This window comes from Chlorocebus sabaeus, chromosome 12, assembly GCF_047675955.1.
Source record: "Chlorocebus sabaeus isolate Y175 chromosome 12, mChlSab1.0.hap1, whole genome shotgun sequence".
Taxonomy (NCBI): domain Eukaryota; kingdom Metazoa; phylum Chordata; class Mammalia; order Primates; family Cercopithecidae; genus Chlorocebus; species Chlorocebus sabaeus.
This window is the reverse complement of record NC_132915.1, coordinates 67352923-67372886: the sequence shown is the minus strand read 5'-3', so window position 1 is coordinate 67372886 and position 19964 is coordinate 67352923. Positions and strand designations below refer to the sequence as shown.

The following is a 19964-nucleotide window of genomic DNA, read 5'->3' as shown; positions in this document are numbered from 1 at the left end:
TGGGGCTTCACTTCAGGTACTATTCATCTGATTTGCTCCCATGCCTGGAGATGTCACTCGAGGAGGCTGGAGAACAGTGAAGATGGGTGCCTGCTCCTTCTTCAGGGACCTCTGACCTCAAGGGCACCAACCTGATGCCAGTAGGATTGCTCCTGTATAGGGTGTCTGACAACCCCTGTTGGAGGGTCTCACCCAGTTGGGTGGCACAGGGAACAGGACCCGTTCAACGAAGCCCTTATCCCTTGGTTGAGAGGGTGTGCTTCGCTGGGGGGAAACTCATTTGTCTTGGCTGCCTGGATTCCTCAGAACTACCAGGAGGAGAGGCTAAGTCTGCTGGTCTGCAGAGACTGTGGCCACCCCTCCCACTAGGGGCTCAGGCCCAAGAAGATCTGAATCCTGTCTGCCTCTGGCTGGAGTTACTGGAGATCCTGCAGGGAAGCCCCACCCAATGAGGAAGCGTAGGTCAGTTTAGGCCTGAAGAGGAACTCTGACGGAAGACTGCCCCAGCCACTGTGTTGGGCTGTGGGGACAAGTGTTGGGACCAAGCCATCCAGCCTTCCTGGCTCCAGCAGGGGAAAATCGCAGCCTGGAGCTATAGAAATGGGTGCCGTCCTTCCCCCGCCCAGGGAGCTTAGCATATTAGGCAGTTTCGAGTCCCAGTGTTGGCCGTTGCCCCTCCCAGTGCTGGCTGTTGCCCCTCCCTCAAGGAGCTCCAGCAGCTTAGACAGCAGGCAGCTGCAGTCAGTGCTGGTCGCCCCTCCCCTCAGGAGTTTGGTAGGCTTAAGCATATTCCAGCTGAGAGGCTGTAAGAATCTGCGTGATCCGCGTTGGGACAGTAGGCCCCAGTGGCGTGACTTCACGGGTGGGATCTTCCGATCTGTGGGTTGCACAGTTCCACGGAAAAAGCACATTTTCCCCCGGCTGGGTAGCACAATCACTCACTCCCTCCCTTGGCTGGGGGGAGAGGGTTCCCCTTCCCCGTGTGGCTCTCAGATGGGCTGCCATACAATACTGTTCTTGCTTCTCTCTGTGAATCACGCCAGCCTTCTAGTCTACTTTGATGAAAGAACCTGGATACCCTGGCTGCCAATGAAGGATTCACACACTTATTATGGTTTTTTGATGGGAGCCTCCAAAAGTCGCTGCTTCTAGTTAGCTATCTTGCCCCCCGCCCCCGCCCCCAGCTCCATTATAATCTTACAGGACCACCATCATGTATACATACAGTCCGTCATTGACCAAAATGTTGTTATGCAGCACTTGACTAATTTTAGATTTAGATGTGGTGGTTCTCTGCTGCCAAACCCAGAGGAGCCTGTAGAGCCCACCTTAAAACTTTTCTTCAGTTTTCACATATCAAACTCAATACTTTCTCTGAAGTGGGTGGTAGAAACTAATTTCAGTGGACGATAAACCATCTTATCTAAAATAACTTCCTAAGCCCCATCCCCTCACTGTCCACATAGCTTCTTCTAACGCAAAAGAGGGTTCTTCGGTTTTATTATCTTTTTCTTTCCAAGGAGTGTATTGAGAATTTGGGATACTTCAATGCTTAGTCTCCCCTCTCCCAGTCCCAAAACTGCCACTCCATCTGTGCCTTAGATGTGATTAGTGCCAATTACCTAATAACATACCTATCAAACCTCTAACAATGAGCTCTGACATGACCAGCACCAGTTCTTCCAAATAGGAATTGCTGTCTTAACTGAAGTTAGGGACATTATGTCCACTTTAGTCCAGGGCAAGAGCAGAATTCCCATTTTTCTGGCTTTTATTCCAGAAGAATACTTTAAGATCATCTGGAGGTACTAAGCTTCCAGGGCTGTGTCTGCAGCATTTAAGTCAAACTTTGCCAGTCAGCCTATAAAGTGAATTTTTGACCAATAAGCCTGAATTTACCCAAAGTACAAACCATAGCCAAATAATCCTCTGAATTAGAAGACAGATTTTTTTCCCTCAGCAGTTTTGTCATTTTTATTGTTTAAATCAGATAACCATATCCCACTCTAATGACTAGTTCCTTGAATTGTAAGCACTTTCCAGTCTTTAATAGCTTCTTCTTTTATCTCAAAGTGGTTGCTTATGTGCCTACATTCCACTTGTTCTCCAATGATTTGGCTTCCATACATTCAAATAAACACTTACTAAGATTAAACATAGGCCTAACAAGGAACCGAACCTGACTCTACCTGGAGTTGATTCAGATATCCTTCAACCCTTTAGGCAAATATTCACAGATAAATTTAGTGATATAGAAGATATGCCTGGTCCACATACTTCATTCCAATCTTTGGGGTTTGGTTTCTTTTTCTCTCTTTTTTTTTAAGGCTGGGTCTTGTTCTGTTGCCCAGGCTAGAGTGCAGTGGCGCAATCTCGACTCACTGCAACCTCCACCTCCTGGGCTCAAGCAATCCTCCTGCCTCAGCCTTCTAAGTAGTTGGGATTATAAGCATGAGCCACCATGCCAGGCCAGCTGAGGGGTTTCTCAATTCAAAGGCAACAATTCATGAAACTCCTTTTAAAGTTAAAAAAAATATATAATTTAAAGCAAATATAATTCTTTTTCAGTTATGAGTATGGAAAACACAAACATGTTTTCCTATTTTCTCATTCAACAACAATCATCAACACAAAAGACTTGTGTGACCAAATGAGTGGGGGTCCCCCCACTCCAATCAAGCAATCAACTCTGCATTGGATATCAGCTGAATTCCACCAATTCAATTCTGACACTATCTACCCGGAGACAGCGTCAGATCCCACAGGTTGAGGGCTCAGTCCCACAAGACTGTCTCCTCTTCAGACACCAGTTACAAGCCGGGGGCTCTGGAACTTCTAACCAACTGGATCAAGCTGCGGGTCCCAAGAGCCTCTCTTTAGTTTTAATTTGCTACAGTGGCTCACAGAAATCAGGGAAACATGTTTACTGGTTTACTATAAAGGATATGGCTGGGTGCAGCAGCTTACGCCTATAATCCCAGCACTTTGGGAGCCTGGGGCAGGAGGATCACTCACTTGATGCTAATAGTTGAAGACTAGCCTGGGTAACATAGTGAGAATCTCAACAAAAAAATTTAAAAAATTAGCTGGATGTGATAGTGTGCACCTATAATCCCAGCACTTTGGAAGGCTGGGGTGGGAGGACTGCTCGAGCCCAGGATGTCCAGGCTCCAGTGAGTTATGATGGTGCCACTGCACTCCAGCCTAAGGGACAGAGCAAAACCGGTCTCTAAAAAAATACACGTGTATGTGTGGCAGATATATGTATAAATTAAAGGATATTACAAAAAATACCAATGAAGAGATGCTTAGTGTGAGGTATGCCGGAAGGGGTATACACCTTCCATGCCCTCTCTGCTACCCTACAGGAAGCTCCATATGTTCTGCTATCTGGAAGCTTTCTTCCTGCTTTGGGTTTTTATGGAGGCATCATTCCACAGGCATGATTGATTAAGTCACTGGCCACTGGTGATCAACCTAATCTTTAGGCCCTCTACCCTCCCCAGAGGTTGGTTGGGGCTGAAAGTCCCAATCCTCTAATCATGCCTTGGTCTTTCCGGTGACTGGCCCCATCCTAAAGCTACTAGGGGTTGCCAGTCGTCACTCATTAGTTTAAACAAAAAAAAAAAGACATTACTTTGGAGAGTCATTTTGGATTTTAGGAATGGTATGCCAGAGAACAGGGAAGGCCAAATATATGTTTTACAATATCACCCAGCTCAAACTCTCTAAATTTTCATATGAATAGAAATTTGCTTTTCCTGGGCATTCTACTGTGATCACCATCTGTCATCTACAAAAAGTGCCACCTCTTTTTAATTTTCTGGCAAATGGGTTTAGGAAAGTGACCTACTACTATATCTATCCCACAAGAACCTTGCTAAAGACAAAGAATTGCTATAATGTGAGTTACAGTGTGGTGTCCATTATTTACTGGGCTCTGGTGCATCTGACAAGACTTACAAGTTCATCTCCTGCGTCATCTCCCAGGACAGAACAGCCATCTTATGGTCTTCACAAATGACCAAGGCAAGCCAACATCTACTTGAAACATGACTTTTATTATTTCCTTAGTGTGATAATCTACTGCTAACCACTTCAGGTAGATCTCTCAAAAGGGAACTTTTACGCATCTAGTTTCTTTAGTCCACTTGATTCAGGCACATACCTGAGGAGGGAGTCAGAAGGCTTCCTCTACTGTGGGGGAAGACTCAGGACCATACTCCTATCCTTGTACTTCATGTTCTCTTTGTTTTGTGGCTCTGTATTTTTTTCTTTGGTTCTGAATGTCCACCCAAAAAATCCATCAGTCCAATGACTGAGAACTAGCATGACTTGTAACTTCACAGAACATGTGTACACTCCCACCCCCACCTCCAACAGGAGAGACAGGGAACATAAAAGATGAACTCCCTACACCATGGAGTCAAGCCCCTTCCTCTGCTGATCATCAGAAGATGCTGTACCTAATATGCCTTAAACTTTCTATTCCTGTAAGTTCATTATAATCAGCTTGATTTCTGCCACATTTGGAATCACAATTTGAATGAGACACTTCCCTCACACCACTCTGGGTTTCTGTAAGTTTGGAGCAGCTATACTAGGCTTGGCAGATGTGAGGCTGTGATACCGTGAAATATATATTTGGTCTTCCTTCCCAGTTTCCTAAATACAATTCCTAAAATCCTTGGAATCTCTAAAGAGCTTATCTTTTTGTATGCTAATACTGACTGAGAGCTTCAGGGTGGGGCTGCTTACCAGAAAGACCAAGGCAGGATTAGAGGGTTGAAACTTTTGGCCCCACCATTCAACTTCCAGGGAGGGAGGAGGCACTGAAGGTCAAGCTGATCACCAATGGCCAACAGTTTAATCAATCATGCCTGCGTAATGAAGCCTCCATAAAAACCCAAGAGGACAGGTTTGGAGAGCTGCCTGGAGGGTGGCAGGCCCAAGGAGGGCATAGAGGCTCCATGCTGCTTCCTCCACTTACGCATTTCTTCATCTGTATTCTCGGTAATATCCTTTGAAATAAACCAGTAAATAGAACTGTTTGCCTGAGCTCTGCAAGCCACTCCAGCAAATTAATCAAACCCAAAGAGGAGGTTTTGGGAACCCCAATTTGAAGCTGGTCAGTCAGAAGTTCTGGAGGCCTGGATCTGCGCAACTAGTGTATGTGCAGAGGAGCAGCAATTTTGGGGACTGAGCCTTTACCCTGTGGGATCTGATGCTATCTCCAGGTAGACAGTGTTGGTATTAAATTAGAGGGCACCCAGCTGGTGTCCGCTGCTTGGTTTGTGGGGTAAACGCCCACACTTAGTCACAGAAGCCTTCTGTGTTGATTGTTGTGGTGTGAGAGCAGAGGAAAAACATGGTTTGAGTGTTTTTCCAAAACAGGCCCAAAAACTTAAAATATGAATTTCTTCAGGAGTCTGTTTGTTCAGACAAATGAAAGTCTTCATCCTACATGCCTAGAAACTTGCTTCTTCTTAACTCTAAGGGTCTTTCTTTCTTTCTAGTTTTACCTGTGCTGTAAACTTAAAAGTTCTTGAAGCCAAACTCCTTTGAGTCTATGAAGGCTTACCTGCTAATTCTTTAGCATGGGCCTCTGAGGTAAGCTTACTCTTTCTTCTGAAAATAGAATATTCTTTAGGGTTCTATAACAGAATTGGTATTGTCCAATTAAATCAAGCTTTCCACAGCATTTGTATGGGCACAGTTTTGTTTCCACAGGGTAGTAGTCCTTTTTGTTGAAGCTTTAAATTAAGTTCTAAATTTCATTTTATATGGTCACCACCCCATACAAACCTGAGAGTACAACAAAATCACATTTACCTAGAGACCTGCTTTCCAGCACTCCAAGCATTAATAATGGTTATGAGCTCAAAACAAACCAAAAACAAAGAAAAACAAAACAAAAAATAATCCCATTTTAAAACTTGACTTCAGTAGTGAATAAAAGATCCCTGAGTGCCTAGCAACAACTAAAACATCGAAGCCACTGCCCAGAAACTTGCACCCTATGATCAGCCAGTTCACAGAAAGGTTGACCAGCTGATGACTTAAGAAGTGGCCTTTTTATGCTAAAGCTGACGAGTGCTGGAAAAGTCAGACAACTGAGAAAAGAGATAGGGAAATGATCCCCAATGGCATCACTGTGTCACAATGCAGATGCACTGATCAGGACAGATATGAAGCATGTAAGGGCAGCCGGTGTGGTGTACCTTGTATGCAGGAGCTAAACCCATTCAATCCACTGTTCCCTATCACTTACAACCACAACCATCTCTGCCAGAATATACTGAGGCTAGTGATGATAAGTCCAAGATATTCAGAAATGGTTACAGTTTTTCAGTCAATTCTCTTTGAGAAAGTTAAGGTTTTGTAACATATTCCACAAAGACTTAATCAAAGGTAAAGGTTAAAAGATCCTTGTAGAGGGTAACCCTTGACTGCTGACAAACCACCTACTCAGAGAAACTCTTCTCCGCCATCGTAGATGAGTCATTTAATAGACTCTATGTACTTCAAGGTCAACACTTCCACTTACTCCCACCCCTTTAACTAGGAAAGACCTTTCACCAATGCTGTCTTTAGACACACATTGCAATTATTTATATTAGGATAAATTTCAAGTCATCTTCCTTTAGCATGGCCTGAGGGTAGGCCTCTTGCTCATGTTCCTTCAGGAAGATAATGGAGTCTTCTCCTAGTTGAACATGTGCAGAACTTTTTGGAATTGCTACTGGCCAGTGGCTGTGGCTTTCAATGTGCATTGGACACGTTCCTCGCTCTCATTATTCCTTGCTCTTATTACCTCTGGCAGGAGTTGGGGCAGGTGCAGGGAGGGTAGGGGGACTGGAATCCATTCATGGACTGTTAAAACATCAGGAACTCTCTTTGGCTTGGTGTTTATTTTGACTTCATTTCCTCCACTGCTCTTTATTTCTTTTCAAGTTAAAGTTTTGTGTTTCCCTCCTTAGCTTTTCCTCCGTTTGTATTCAGCTCCTTTGTAGAGCTTGCTGGGCATGTCTCTGATTGAACAGTGGGTTTTGGCCTGCTTTAGGTTGGGGTACCTCTCAAAAATTAACAGCAGTTGCCTTTTACTAAACACCTATTATGTTTCTGATACCACATTAATAGCTGCTTTATATATTTTATCTAATTCTCACAACCACCCTATGACATGGGCAGAATTAGTGACATTTTAGAGCAGGTTGTGGCACTGAGAGGATGGTCTATATGCTGAAAGGTATACAGCTAAGAAATGACAAGGTAAAAATCTACCTCAAAGCCCAAACTCCTTCTAGTGTACTATGGGGCCTTATGGGTAGTTTCTGTTTCAAGTTCCAGAACAGCAACTTCTCATTATTCCTCAACTTCGCTACTCTGATTTTACAACAGGGCTATTTTATCTTTTTTCTACTCAGATGTTCACTGAATTTAAATGTAAAAATTGTTCCAATCATGTGTTCATTACATATTTCTTTTCACTGGTGAAAAAATGGAAAATAAGTTAGATTCCACTTAAAAACTACTATGATTATACTTCCAAGTCTTCAGTTTACCTCTTCACTTCTGCTTCTGCTGGCATTGCTATTTAGAATATATTCAACACATACAATATATTCATACCATTAAGCCTGAGGATATTGATTGTTGTTTATGTTCCAGTTTCTTAGAAATCCAAGTTGTTTGTTTTTACCCCAGAAGTTCCAGGCTTTTTAAAAAGGCAATTCATTTTACATGGGCTAAAAGGTGCTTTATTATGTCATACAACTAATTACCATAATTAAAGTTAAGTTAGATTCCTGAACATCCCAAAATATAAAAACATCTCTATGTGACAGAAATTCTTGCCTCCTTTGATATTAGAGAAACTGCTATACTGATGCAACTCAGAATTTTAAGAATTTTTAAGAGTCTGCAGGATTAGATACGAAATAACTTAAAGCTCAGTGATTTCTAACAAATAGGAAAATGATATATAATAAAAACAGATTAAGAGTAAAACATCCTTGTAGAAGCTATGAATAATTAGTGTAATTAGGCAATTTTTCCTCATTCACAACATTTTATGTTCTATAATTTTGTTGTTCACAAAATGTTATGTTTTAGAATTAAGGCTTGGTTTGCCTCCAGCCCAACTTAGAATAGCTACCTGCTGGTTGCCTCTCAGTAGGTCTTGGGGCTACTGACAGAAATTCTCCTTAGCTGAGTGCATCTAGTTCTGCCCACCAGTGAGCCCCTCAGCTCTCCAACAGCTTCAGGCAAGACGTGGGAGAAAGGTATTGTGGCTAATGTAAGAATGGAGAGGTTTCTTTATCAGTTTCAGAGAGTAGTAATTTTCAACAAAATCTCTGGTGTTCAGCAGTCATTGTTGCAAGATTTGGAATTTAAGACAGGTCTCATGCTGTCACCCAGGCTGGAGTGCAGCGGTGCCATCATAGCTCTGCAACCTTGAATTTCTGGGCTCCAGCAATCTTCCCACCTCAGCCTCCTGAGTAGATGGAACTACAAGCATGCATCACCATACCCAGCTAATTTTTTTAAATTTATTTTTTGTAGAGACAGAGCCTTGATATGTTGCCGAGGCTGGTCTCAAACTTCTCACCTCAAGCAATTCTCCTGCCTTGACCTCCCAAAGTGCTGGGATTACAGGCATGAGCCAATGTGCCCGACCAAGATATATAATTTTTCTAGAAATCAAAGTTAGCCAGAGGCCATGGATCCTGGGTGACCTCAAGGCTGAGACCTGCTGTTTCCACCAAACGATGACTCAGTGAAGTGACCTGGCCTCTGCTTGCCTCATCAGCTTCTTCATGAGCAACTCTCCTCTTACTGAATTTCTTTCAGCTTCCTGAAAATACTATGTTTTTGTATCCCAGGGCTTTGGTGCAATCTGTTTCTTTTGTCTGAGGTGCTTTTCTCCTCCCTCTTTACCTAACTCACACTAACCCATCTGTCAGGTTTCAGTTTAACAGCCACCTCCTCTGGAAGCTTTACTTCACTCAGACTATGCAGAGTTTCCTGTTTAGACATTCCCTCAGCATCCTGTACTTCTCCTTCATAACCATTGCAGGCTTATCATTATTTGTTCAATGTTTATTTTCCCCATTGGACAGAAAGTTCCATAAGGGCAAGGACCATGTCTGTCTTGTTTACTGTTTTATCCCTAACACCCAGGTCAGTGGCTAGCACACAGAAGCATTTTATAAATACTAGTCAAATACAACAGTTAAAGAAGAGCACTGTTAACAAGACCACTGCTCTAGAACAGCCAAGAGGTGTTGCTGTCCTCCTAGGACCCAATGGGAACTCTTAGAGTGCAGTGTCCTTGATCTGTAGGCTTACTGTCTTGGAATCTTTGCCTTTTCAAGACAGCTTCTGCACAATTTCCACTTCCCTCACAAGCTGTCTAGGAATACCTTGGAGCTGGCTCTTCATTGTGAATAACTCTGTGTTCTCCCTAGCTTTGAAAACTCTCAGTACACATTTCACTACTGGACAGACCCAAAAGGTTAAGGACAACAGATTCAAAGCATCCTTCCACCTGCATCAAAATGTTTTCCAATATCCATGTGAAGTGGCTTACAGCATACTAATTAGAACCTCCCTGAAGATAAAATTTCAAAGCTGCTATTTGGTTCCTAAAGCTGATGCTGTGCATTCTGATATTTAAATGGAAATTCCTGTAAGTAGTACTCTGGGTGGTAGAATGATGGGTGATTTTTATTTCTTTTATAACTTTATTTTTCAATCTTTTAATATAGAATATTTTATATGATTGGAGGAAAAAACGCTTAAAAAAATGCACTGCACTTAGATTTCTCCTTCAGTTACATGACAAGCCAAGCAGAGACAAGCCATATAGAGAGATACCCATTACCAACTTCTGTCTTATCCTAAACTTTGTGCACTGCCTTGAGACTATCTAACATTGCTTGTAGTAACGTCTGTCCTAGGCATGGTATCAGTGTTTCTGCTTTGTAGCAAGGTGAAAAAAAGGAGTTATAAGAAGAGGGAAAATAACCATTGTGTAAGTGTTTAAAGTTGTTTAAAAACAACCAAGGTTTAACTGTCTAAAACTGTTTAACGACAGTCTGTTAAAAAATATTCAGAGGTTAAACAGTTTTGAAAGGTATCAATAGCCATCAATATGATTAGTGTTTTCTGGCACCCCACTTCACTAAGCAAATTACCATAACCTAATACTTGGTATTGATTACATCTGAACAAAGGTAATAGACACAGTATATAGATAGGAAAGTTATATTGTGTTTCTGCTTCTGACCCCCATTGCTTGGATGGAATATAGTGATACACTGCCCAATAGGCTTGGGGGCCAAAATATATGTTAAAGAAATAAAAGCCCTCTACCAAAGCATACATAATCCTCATGCCTATTTAATTCTACAAGCCTAGAAGCATCGAGTGGCTGTTAATGTGATCATTTAAAACAGTTATATTTTAAATATATTTTATGTAAGCAAAAACATTAAGAAACATCTAAAAGTTAGTTATTTTGGTGTAAGAATCCAGCTATCTCTATCTCTGGCTGAACGAATATCTTTAATAAACTATGCTGATCCATAATCTTATAGTCAAAGACTCTGAAGTAGGAATAGAAATGGAAATGGATAAACCATTTTTAATTTTTTCTTTTTTCTAATTTTCAATTTTCTCTCTAAAGATGGCTTGTAAAAATTTTAAACACTATATAATTTCGAAATAAAAATTAAGAACTCTGTATATAATTAGTCAAAATAACTAAAATTTGCTCAGCTAAAAGTCTTTAAAAATGCTCAAGAGTAAGCAAATAAAATTTGAGGTTAATAAAACAATTCTTCCCAATAAGTTCATGTTATTAAAATGGCAAAGTTATCAGTGTTTACTGGTAACAGTTCAATCATTATAAAATGGTTTACATATTATCACATATTAAATGCATTTTAAAAACGACATAAAACAAAATACATAAAAATAGCAATTACAACGTAGGTGAGCCTTCAACTTTGACATACTTCTATAAATAAGAACTGACATACGTTAATCTTAAGAGTTAAAGATTAATGAGGTAACATATGTAAAGTGCTTTGTGTTCCGGGGATAAAAGTGATATGACTAATAACTCAAGATCTCAAAGTTGGGCAGGGAGGAGGTATCAGAAGGGAGGAATAAGGAAAAACGTACCGTGCAAATATGAGGCCAGTGTTCAAACTGTTGTAAAATTCCTTGATTAAGGTCTTCTTTATATAACTCTTTGTAAAAATGTGGAAGCTTAGATATCCAAATGCCATTGTTATGCTTGTTTAGTATTTCCTTTATGCGGTTTTGAACCTCATCCATTTTATAAGTGTAAGAGGCAGGAGGCGTGACATTGGGTTTTTCAACAGTCTGATTAAAATTATCTTTAAATTAAAAAAATAATAGAATTAACCAAAATGCTTAACATTTTAGATTATCCCCATTACTTAATATTTGCATCTTCAGGTTTTGCTATAGTGTGGGCTTGTGGTAGCCAAAGGACTTAGAAGGGAGCAGGATTAGGCAGAGCAGCACCATGACAACCTCATTCTAAGTTTTAACCCTGAAATAACCAGTAGTGTTTCTTGTGGGTCAAGAAACACCCAAAGAAGGAACCTAGTCCCTTTATTTTGCAAGGATGCTTCATAGTTTAAACATCAAGATGATCTTGCTATGTAAAGAATAATTAAATTATTTAACCAACTGTTTTCTACCTGCTGAGGAAGATTACATTTTATATATTAGTTTACAGGCAATACTGAATTTAAAGCTATATTCCACAGAACACAGGAATAATGCCTTAACAGATCAAATAACTTTTTGATCTTATACAAGTTTTGTAGAAGATTAAAAACTGCCTGAGTTTGAATATTATGATCAATATGCACCTTTACTAATGGGAAACAAATAATTTAGCAATACACAAAAGTTAAAAAATTGATCCATCTACAATAATCATCATCCTAGCCTCAGTTTATAAATATAAATAAAAGGTTTGAAACCCACAGGTAACTTTTATTTCCCCAATATCAATCATTTATCTTTCATAAGTGTGTATTTATAAAGTTTTGGCTTTATAGCTCTTTTACATTTCATTTTTACTTAAAACTTAGAATGTGAGAGTTAATATCCCCAGACAATAAAGAAATCTGAGTGTTTACTATAGCTGACAGTCCTGGAATTTTAAGAACTATGAAATTTATTCCAAATCTCTAGGAAATTACACTGAGATATAGATCTGAGTATATTGAATATTATCATCTACATGCAAAATATCTGCATATTTTAATCAGATAGTATCTCTGCTGGGATTCAGTAATTTTTATTTTAATTTGCAGATAGAGACAGTGTGTTTTGGGGATGCTGCCTCTGAGAATGCCAGGAAGCCCAGAGTGAGCTATTCCTTGAAGACACGTGGATGCTGACTCTGCTCTTCCACCAAAGGGCAAGATCTGGCCTTGCTAAGTCTTAGATTGGCACACAGAAAAGAAGGCTCCAGGATATCCACATACATTTCCTGTTAAGGGTATAGCTAATTTATTTAAGTTCTTCCCAAATAATGATATAAAAGGACTTGGAAGGAGGAAAAGATTAAGTTTCTCATAACTGGCCAGACCCTCCCATAATGAGAGTGTGTCAGCAGCTGTCCCACAGTTGTGTCTGCAAACACACTTCCTCTGTGGGGCCACTGGGGTCATCTAAGTCCCTGCACCTTTTGTTAAACAAATTAAAGTAGTAATGGAGGTGTCCATCATGTAGGAGAGGTTGTGTACACATGTGTGCATATCAGCTCTGCCGGGTGAACTGCAATCCTCCTGAAGTAAGTCCTCTTGTTTCTGTAGAAATAGTTTATACTAATTTAAGCTTCTAAAAGGATATTCAACTTTACCATGTAGTCATGTTTCAGAAAACGCCTATGTAAAAATAATTCATGTAAACAAAAATATTGTTCAATTAAGAAATACTGGAGATGTGTTATTATAAAAAAAAAAAAAAAGGATTTCAACTAAGTAAGAATCACACTTAAACCAGCAAATAATGTAAAATCACACTTACATTTCACACACCATAAGCACTGATACGAAAACACTGTCTCCCTGGGTGGGTCTATGAGCAGGGGATTTACACACTGGTTGGAGAAGAAAAGGTAACCAGTGGTTGCATTTCTAACCTTCAGATTCTTTGACTTATACTATGTCTCCTATTGTTTTCTTAACAGCCCGCCTGGATTCTATAACCCAAAGAATTATTTATATTCATATTTAGATGATTAGTGGTAACTGCACACAGTTTAGGGTGCTAGCTTTTAAGTGGTGGAGTATCTGAAACTCTTTTATAAATTTAAGTACCATATTTATGCACTTTTGATCTACAGCAGACGTTTCCTTTATGTGAGGCCTCAGCCTCCAAAGTCTCAGGGGTGCACCCCCTCAGAGGTGACAGGGTAAGGGACACAAGCATCTTTGCAGGCCACACATGGAGGTGACACAGAGTAGGGCTGGGGCAAGGAAGGCCTCAAGTCAGTATAATAATGATATCTTTGGGAGGCACCATTTTCTCTTAAGATCACTGCGATTCATGATGTAAAGAAATTAGGAAAAAGGGGAGGAAAGATATATTCCAAACAGCAGAAGGTGAGAGCAAATGTCAAAAGCCACCACCAGATGTTTCTTGGCTCCAGAAGCCAATACGTATCTCAAAAATGTTTAGAAAACATACCACTCATTTCCTTAGTAGAGGTTCTTGAGAGATGAATCTGCAAAGGTGGCTGAAGGGACGCCTTTGGGCTAAACCTAAGGTATTAAAAAAAAAAATAGTAAAATAAATGTAAATAGCAAAGTCTAAACCAAGTTTTAAACTCTATACTTTTCACTTAAAGTCTTAGTGGCATTTAACAGCAAAACAAGTCATTAAAATAATTTAAAATCAGAAAAAATAAAAATAAAACCTGGCATCATCTTTCATGTTTCATATTCACTCAGAGAAAAGTATGCTAAAAGCTAAATTTAAACTAGGTCTTTGAAAGCCTCTTTCAAAACTTGGATGTCAGAATTCCAATTAATCACTTATAAAAAACTGGTAAAACAGAATAAAGAAGACCATGCAAAAATAAACAGTTGGAAACAAAGAACATTTTGGAATATAACCAAAAAATGAAGGACTTGCATCACCAGATACTGAAATGCATTATGAAGTTACAACACTTAAATGAGCTGTACAGATACGTAAAATGGTAGAGAACTTAGAAACATGCAATTTGCTTTATATCTTGGAACATAATGAAAGTGGCATTTCAAAACAGACAGGTGAGGGACTGGTCAAATAACTATTTGAAAAAAAGAAATAGATCCCTACCTCATACCCTCACTAAAAATACATTTTATATAAATTGTACTGGATATATGTAGGAAGATTTTTCCAAATATGAAGACAAAGAAATAAATCCCACACACACCATTTATATTCATGTCTGTTTCCCACACTAGACTCTAAGTGTCTTAATTGTTTGTGTTCTCAAGTGCCTGGGGCAGTGCTTGATACATGCAAGGCAAATGAATATTATCAAGTGCCTGGGGCAGTGCTTGATACATGCAAGGCAAATGAATATTATAAGAATGACTGAATGAATAAATGACTACAACCTGCCCAGCAGTGGGTACGGGACGATAGTGGGTGATAGTGACACAGTACACATAGCTGCCAGTTTTTGAATAGTATGGAACAGTCTAAAAATTAGATCAATTCCTTGAAATGAAGCACATTTTCTTATAGTATTTTAATTCTATAGAAATGATTAGATTCTAGGCTACCAATAAAAGCTTACTTGGTACATGCAATTATAAGACCATCTATTTGTGTATTAAATATATTTGTGTAATAGCAGAAGATGCCAAAAACATTTCCAACTCCTACTTTTGCAGAACTGGTAGGGAGACAGTACTACTTCCTGCGCACCAGCCCAAAACATGTAAACTGGAAGCTTCCCCTGCTTTAAGTAAGCATTGAAGGCTCCAGTAGAAGGTAGAGGGATATGAGCTAAGAGTGAGAGTACACAGACACTATGGAAGGGACTGCTATGGTTCAATCATCACCAGGTCTACCGGAGAGGAAAGAAAAAAAGTGTATATAGCAAAAGAAAGCTCTTCAAAGGAAATTGCTGGGATGCATGAAAAACGAACATAATAAAATAAGATGACAGAGGTCTAAGCAGTTTTATAACACTAAGAATAAAATATATTGTTTCTTAAAAGACAAAGAGTTAGACTGGTCCAGAAAAAACCTTCCAAATCTAAACATATGTTGTTTATTAGAGACATATTTATAGTCCATAAATATTTAAGACATACTATGTGCCAGACACTGTGTCAGACAGTAACTGTCAATGATCAGCAAGATAAACATGCCCTATTCTCTGAGACTATACAGTATAGTTGAGAAATGGACCATGGTAAGCAGCTACTGAGATACCCTCAAAGATTCTTCCCTCCAGGTATTCACAGCCTTGTGTAATTCCTTCCCCTTGAGTAACCTGCTTCTAATCAATAGAAGACTTCAAGGCTGAAGGGATCACAAATAACTAGATTACAAAAGATTGTAGTTTCAACTTTGCTAGTATAATCTCTCCTTTGTGGCTTTGATGAAGCAAATGGCCATGCTGGGAAGAACCATGTGGCAAGAAACTGAAGATGGCCTTTGGCGAACAGCCACCTAGGGACTAATGAACAATCCAGAAGGAAGTGCATTGTGCCAATAACCATGTGAGTAGGATTGAAAGCAGATTCATCTTTAATTGAGCCTTCGGGTAAGACCCCAGCCATGGCTGACACCTTGACAGCAGCCTCTGAGAGACCCTGAAGCAGAAGACCCAGGTTGACCATGTCTTCCTTCCTGACCCACAGAAACTATGAGGTAAGAAAATATGTCTTGTTGTAAGCTAGTAACTTTGTGGTAATCTGTTATACAGCAATAGATAATTAATGCATTGACAAAATCTAAGAACAAAGTCTACTAAGTGTTATGATAAGGGCAGTAGGTGTAATAAAAGCACACAATGGAACTAATAAACCAAATTAGAAGATAGAAGTGGAAGTAGAGAATAAAGGTTATTAGCACTTATTATGAAGTTATAATAATGTGAATACCTTGGTACTGCAGAATAGAGAGGTAATCAATTATTCTGAATGGCAAGTCCAGGAACTGAATCATATGTTTATAAGGCCTTAGTACTGGTAAAGATAGAATTACAAACCAGCAGAGAAAGAAAGGATTGTGTAATAACTGATACAGGACATCTGGCTAACAATAAAAAAGGATCACAACTCTCACACTATACAATAAAATAAATTCTGGATGAATTAAAGACTAAAATGTAAAAAAATGAAGCCACAATTACAAAAGAAAACAGAAGACATTTTACATAATATTGGGAGGAAATGCTTTTCTAAGCATAATACCTAAAAGTAGAAGCCACATGGTAAAAGACTGATAGCTGTAAGCATGCAACATTTTAAAGTTTTTGTATACAAAAAATACAATAATTAAACAAACTGAGAGAATACTGTCAAGATATCACAAAGGGCCAACTTCTTTAATTTATAAACCACTTTTAGATGTTAAAAGAAAAGAGCCAACAGAAAAATTACGCAAAAGACAAAGACATGTAATTCACATAAGACCTATAATGGACTAATAAATACTATGACAAAAATGTAACTTCCTTAAGAATCAAAATCAAGGCAATAAAAATTAAAACATAGACTTTTTTTCACTTTTCAAAGTAGCAAAGCAAAAAACAGATGCCCAAAGTTGGCAGGCATACAAGAAAATAATCACTCTCATACTCTTCTAGAAGAAAACAAATTATTATAATCGGTTTAGAGCATAATTTAATAGGAGCCTTAATATGTATACCCTCTTACCCACACATTTTATCTCTATTAATTTATTCTATAGGAAACTAGCCATGCCAGTTTTCTAGAACTTTTCAATTTGTTAACAGGCAGGCATGAGTTCTTAACTGGAACTCTTGAGAACGAGCTTTGGGGGCTCATGAATCTAATGGTATGAGATGATGTATGCATATGTATATGTACATGTGTGAATTTTTCTGGGAAGACCATTTATAGCTTTCATCAGCTTTTCAAGAGGTTTGGTGACCTCAAAAAGTTTAAGTGTCCTTCATAACAGGTTTAACTGCTTTTTACTACATTAATATTTCATAAGTAGATATAAATGTTTTTGCTATTGTTCCAGTTTGATATTTTGATTTTATAACTACAAATGTTACCCATAACATCTGCCACTGGGTGGTATTTAGATTTCTCTTAAAAGGTATCTTTCAAATTGTACTATGTGCTTAAAAAAAGGCTTGATTAAAATGTTTTACAATATCTCAAGCAGTCTTTAATGAAAATATGCGGCTTTTTTTTTTTTTTTTTTTTTTTTAAGAGACAGGGTCTTACTCTGTTACCCAGGCTTGAGTGTAGTGCTGTGATTATAACTCATTGTACCCTGGAACTCTCAGGTTCAAGTGATCTTCCCACCTCAATCTCTCAAGCATCTGAGACTACAGGTGCACACCACTATGCCCAGGTAATTTTTTTTTTTTTTTTTTTTTTTTTAAGTAGAGATGAGGTCTCACCATGTTGCCCAGGCTGTTCTTGTACTCCTGGGTTCAAGTGATCCTCCTGCCTCAGCCTCCTAAAGTGTTGGAATTACAGGCAGGAGCCATGGTGCCCGGTCTGCTGTCAATTTGAAAACTTTGTATTCTGAAATACCTATAAATTCATGGGAAATTTCAAAAAGTATACTTAGAGGTCCCATGTACCCTTTACTGTTTCCCCTAATAGTAAAATCTTGCATAGTATATATCAAAACCAGAATACTGGCAATGGTACAATTCAGAGCTTATTCAGATTTCCAGTTGCATATGGATGTGTGTGTGTAGTTCTGTGCAATTTACCACATGTTCGGATTCAGGTGCCCACCAATACAATCAACATACAGAACCATCCCATGGCTACAAGGGTTCCTCTTGCTCTCCCTTTATAGCCATACCCACCCCTTAAATCACCCAAATCCTTAACCTCTGGCAACCACTAATCTGTCATCTATCTTTATAATTTTATCATTTCAAGAATGTTATATAAATAAAATCACACAGTATGTCGCTTTTTGAGATTGGTTTCTTTCATTCAGCATGATTCCCTTGAGATCCATCAGAGTTGCTGTGTGTATCAATAGTTCATTACTCCTTTTTACTGCGGAGACATATTCTGTGATAATGAATGTACTACAGTTTGTTGAACCATTCACTTACCAAAGGATGTCTGGGTTGTTTCTATTTTTTGGCTAATATAAATAAAGTTACAGTGAACATTTGTGGACAGGTTTTTGTGTAAACATAAGTTTTCATTTATCTGAGATAAATCTCCAGGAGCACAACTGCTGGGTCATATTATAGTTTCATGCTTTTAGTTGACAAGTAAAAATTGTATGTATTTATGGTATGCAACATGATGTGATGTTTTGATAAGTGTACACTGTGGAATGGCTAAATCAAGCTGCTTAACACATGCATTACTGAACATGCTTACTTTCTGTGGTAAAAACACTTAAAATCTACTCTCTTGGCAATTTGCAAGTACACAATATATCATTAACTATAGTCACCATGAAATACAACAGATGTATTGAACCTATTTCTCCTAACTGAAATTGTGTACATCCACAACCCCCATCCTAACCCCATTTCCCTACCTTTGGTAACTGCCATTTTACTGTTTCTATGAGTTCGACTTTTTTAGATTCCACATATAAGGTCATGTGGTTTTTCTTTCTGTGCCCAGCTTATTTCACTTAACATATCGTCTTCCAGGTTCATCTATGTTGTTGCAAATGACAGGATTTCCTCCTTTATGAAGGCTGAATAGTAAGTATTCCATTCAGTAGATATAATGCATATTCTTTATCCATTCATTCATTAACGGACACTTCAGTTGATTCCATGCCTTGGCTTTTTGTGAATGCTGCTGCAATGAACATGGGCAAGTAGATATCTCTTCAACTGATATACTGATTTCATAGCCTTTGAATATATACCCAGTAGTGGGATTGCTGATAGTTCTTTTTAAGTTTTTGAGAAATTTCCATACTGTTTTCCATAATAGCTGTACTAGCTTACATTTACCCCAGCAGTGTATTGGGGTTCCCTTTTTCTCCACATCCTTACCAGCACTTGTTATTTTCTGTGTTTTGATAGTGGCCATACTATTGGGTGTGAGGTGGTATCTCACTGTGGTTTTAATTTGCATTTCCCTGATGATTCATGATGTTGAGCATTTTTCCATATACTTGTTGATCATTTGTATGTCTTCTTTTGAGAAATCTCTGTTCAGGTCCTTTGATTGTTTTTAAAATTAGGTTGTTTTCTTGCTATTGAGTTGAGTTCCCTATATTTTGAATATTAAGCCCTTATCAGGTATACGGTTTGCAAATATTTTCTCCCATTCCACAGCTTGTCTTTTCACTCTGTTGACTGTTTCTTTGGTGGTGCAGAAGTTTTTTAGTTTGAAGTAATCCCATTTGTCTATTTTTGCTTTTGTTGCCTGTCCTTTTAGAGTCACATCCAAAAAAATCATTCAAAATGTACTGCTGAAATGTAGGCACACAACCAGAGAAGACAATGATACTTCTGTCACATACATACTGGATTCAACAAGTACTTTGGGTCAAGATCTGTGTTTTAACTATGTATTTTCTAGACCTTATCAAAATTATAACTAATTATATATAACATTAAATGTATACCATTATAAAAATATTTTACAGTTACTTTATTAAAAATTCTGTAATATAAAAAATTAGTACCAGTTCTACCTAACCTTTTAAAAAAGTTAATTCTTCCTAAATATTCTAGTATCTGGGGGAAAGTTCCAGGG

At 38.6% G+C, this 19964-nt stretch overlaps 1 protein-coding gene across 2 annotated transcripts in view; it reads right to left on the bottom strand.

Moving 5' to 3' along the window:
• The window catches only part of TDRD7 (tudor domain containing 7), an 81176-nt gene that overhangs the window by 42671 nt on the left and 18541 nt on the right, over window positions 1–19964 (bottom strand). For both annotated transcript variants that reach the window (XM_007968657.3, XM_007968658.3), the window contains 2 exons: window positions 13744–13817; window positions 11191–11408 (listed from right to left, as the gene is read on the bottom strand). In XM_007968657.3, the coding sequence (XP_007966848.3) occupies window positions 11191–11408; window positions 13744–13817 (292 nt within the window). The remainder of the gene's footprint in view (window positions 1–11190; window positions 11409–13743; window positions 13818–19964) is intronic.